Source organism: Vigna radiata, chromosome 2 (assembly GCF_000741045.1).
Source record: "Vigna radiata var. radiata cultivar VC1973A chromosome 2, Vradiata_ver6, whole genome shotgun sequence".
Lineage (NCBI taxonomy): Eukaryota > Viridiplantae > Streptophyta > Magnoliopsida > Fabales > Fabaceae > Vigna > Vigna radiata.
Genome location: NC_028352.1, coordinates 20,909,528 through 20,912,632, shown reverse-complemented (window position 1 = coordinate 20,912,632; position 3,105 = coordinate 20,909,528). Strand labels below are relative to the sequence as shown.

Genomic DNA, 3,105 nt, shown 5'->3' with positions numbered 1-3,105 from the left:
ATTCACGATTGGGACGAGAAATCTATGGATATTGGGGGAATGGTAGACTTCAAAAACAATGGAGGTTGGGGTAAACCAAATTGCAATGGTGGTTGTGGCAAAGGAAGGGGTTGTGACCCAAAGGGAGGGAAAGATTAAAAAGAAGTGAAGTAGGAGAGATTGGGGAGGTAGGATTTTCGAAAATGAATTGGGGAGGGGAAAAATATTCTAGATATGATTGAAAGGTGTTTATCATTAGAAAAAAAAAGTCATTATTGTTTTAAAATTTAACAACAAAGTATTAGTTATAGGAAAAATTTGTTTTAACAACTCCTTTTTGACAACTTTTTAACAATGCATACGTGGTAGCTTGTGATTGTTTCGTTTCAAATATTTTATTAAAAGTAAATTCAAACAGACNAATAAAATAGTGATATGTGTCCTGTTGTCAAAAAGTTGTTAAAAAGTATTGTTAAAATATCAGGATCCTTAGTTATAATAGTTTAGGTATTCTCACTAGTAGGGATGACAATACGGTGACTAGATATTTGACTATCTCTTGCTCGATATATAAACTCGTCTCCATCCATATCCCACATTCAATAGTTATTTAATTTTTATTCTATCTACGTCCCTATTGGGAAACAGATATATCCATACATACACCAGTACTTGTGTTTTTACTATTTCAAATGTTAATTAAGTATATTAGTTTTTTTAAAAAAAACAAAAATTATATCAAAATAACATTNTCAATTAGTCAATATAAAATTTCAATATCAAATATTTAGAAATAAGTTTTGATTGCTTTAATATTAAAAAATAATTAAAGAAAAATCAATAAATAAGTTATGAAACTAAGAAAAAAAAGAGTTAATATAAATTTTTTAAATTAACTAATAAATTAAAGATATTTTAATAATTTAAAACAATGATGGTGATGCATACGGAGATAGGTANATGAGGACAGATATTGAGACAAATGTGAGAGATGAATAAGGTTAATATGTATATATAATTCATCTCCTTTCTATATTCAATTTTAAAAATTAATTATTACCCTTATCTACATTATATAACTATTGCAATCAAAGTTAAAATGAGTTCAACTCATACCAACATGTTAGGTTCATTGGTCATCCATAATCATATGTGTATGGTTGTGAAGTTCTTTATTTTGAAAATAAATGATCAAGAAGAAAATTATAATAATAATATTTTTTATTATCACGTTTTAATTAAGAAGTTTAAATTTAAATCATTAAAATTACTTCATTTATGAGAGACTTTTTTAGCCACCTATATGTTGTGTTTATAAATAAAGAAGATTAAGTTAAAGACTGTTTTATGAGTCACTCATAAACCACACACAACTAAAGAGAGATATAATCAAATGAATTAAAGTGAACAATAAAAGAATGATTGAACTAAAAATTTGATTTGGTGGAATCAAAGTGAATTGTAAAAGGGTATGGGTAAATAAAATTGAGCTGCTTTTAGATTTTTTAATCACTTTCAAATGTATAAAAATGAACTATCTTAGAAATTCAGTTGCCTAAATTATTTTACATGCACCCACATAAATATACATGTTTTTATATGCACTCCACTTTTGTATAGAAACCAAGAATTTGGCTTTTGTAAATTGCATTTATTACATTGTTAAGTTTAATTTTGGTATAAAAATGATTAATTAGTAGAATAAGAGCTTAGCGTTGTTGAATTTAATAAGAACTTTAAATTTAAATCATTCAAGTATTCTTTCATCTATGAAAGCATCTTATAGCCATTGTAAATAAAGTTAAGTTAAACATGTATTGTTTTATAAATCATAGACAACTAGAAATAGACATAATAATTGAACTGAAGTCACCCAGATATACATGTTGTTATGCACTCCACTTTTGTATTAAAACTAAGAATTTAGTGTTTGTAAATTACATTATTACATGGTTGAGTTTAATTTTTGTATAAAAATACAATTTTTATGGTTGAATTTATTTTAGTCATACCTAAATACAACAAGAAGTAAGCTCTTTATTTAAGCTAGTTAGAAATTATAAAGGACGCAACAAAAAATAAATTATCTAATTGTGTACAAAGTGGGAAACAGAATTTATTAAATTTTGTAATTGTTTATTCATTGATTATATTATATTTTAGATAGTAAAGTTTACATTGTTGATAGGACAAGTAGTTTTTCGAGGTGGAGGACAGTTGATGTAGTCAGGAATGGGGTTGGTATTCAAACATAGATGTATTTCAACTAAATCCCCATTTATGCATTTCAGTTCTGGTTCAACACCAATTGGAGATGTCCTTATGGCTATCATAATTTCGTTTGCTCCGTAAGTGTTGTTAGGCAATATATTTGAAGCTCCAAGTATTTGTTGGATATCGTTTTTTGCATATATATCTTCGGCGAGGTTGAAATAATCAATTTTTGACATGTATGAACACGATCCATGTTTGCTCCATTCAAAAGTCCAGAATTGGTTGTTTGTCCAAGCAGTATAACTTCGCCAATCTTGATTAAGTTTAGCAAGTAATTCCTTAGTCTAATAAAAAAAAAAAAAAAGTCATCTTCTAATTATATAACACCAACATAATATTATTAAGAAATCAAAAACTTACCAAGTACAAAGGTGCCCTTTTGTTACCAGGTCCAGAATTCTTTAGGCAAAACTCTGGTTGTTGCTTCCCATAATCCGAGGGCCACAGTCCATGAATAGTAAATTTCAATGGTAATTGTTCTTCTGGGTAAACGCACTTGTTATGCTTACAAAAGCCTTTTGGCCAATTTTGTGCCATTTTCCAGTACTGAAAACCTACTACCGAACCACAAAAGAAGAGAGAAAAGATGAAAAAAACTTTGAGACAATTCATGGTGAAAGTTGATGGAAAATGATAACTTAGCCATCTCTATTTATAGTGCCAAATTCACCTAACATTCATGATTATTCACTTCTAATTCATTAAATTCAGTAATACTATTATACTTCTCATTAAATGCAACGTTATATTTGAAATTAAATCTGTAATAAAATATTTTGCGATAAAAAAATTTATTACATTTTCATAAGAAGAAATTATAATATTTAAATAATGTTAAATATATTTTTTTAA

At 27.2% G+C, this 3,105-nt stretch overlaps 1 protein-coding gene across 1 annotated transcript; it reads right to left on the bottom strand.

The window, feature by feature from the left end:
* Window positions 1–2,128: 2,128 nt before the first annotated feature.
* Window positions 2,129–2,865, bottom strand: LOC111240803 (ribonuclease DdI-like). Its single transcript, XM_022776562.1, has 2 exons — window positions 2,614–2,865; window positions 2,129–2,537 (listed from the first exon to the last, which is right to left on the bottom strand). Exons 1-2 carry the CDS (start codon window positions 2,863–2,865, stop codon window positions 2,139–2,141), a joined length of 651 nt encoding a protein of 216 aa, XP_022632283.1. The 3' UTR covers window positions 2,129–2,138.
* Window positions 2,866–3,105: the final 240 nt, after the last annotated feature.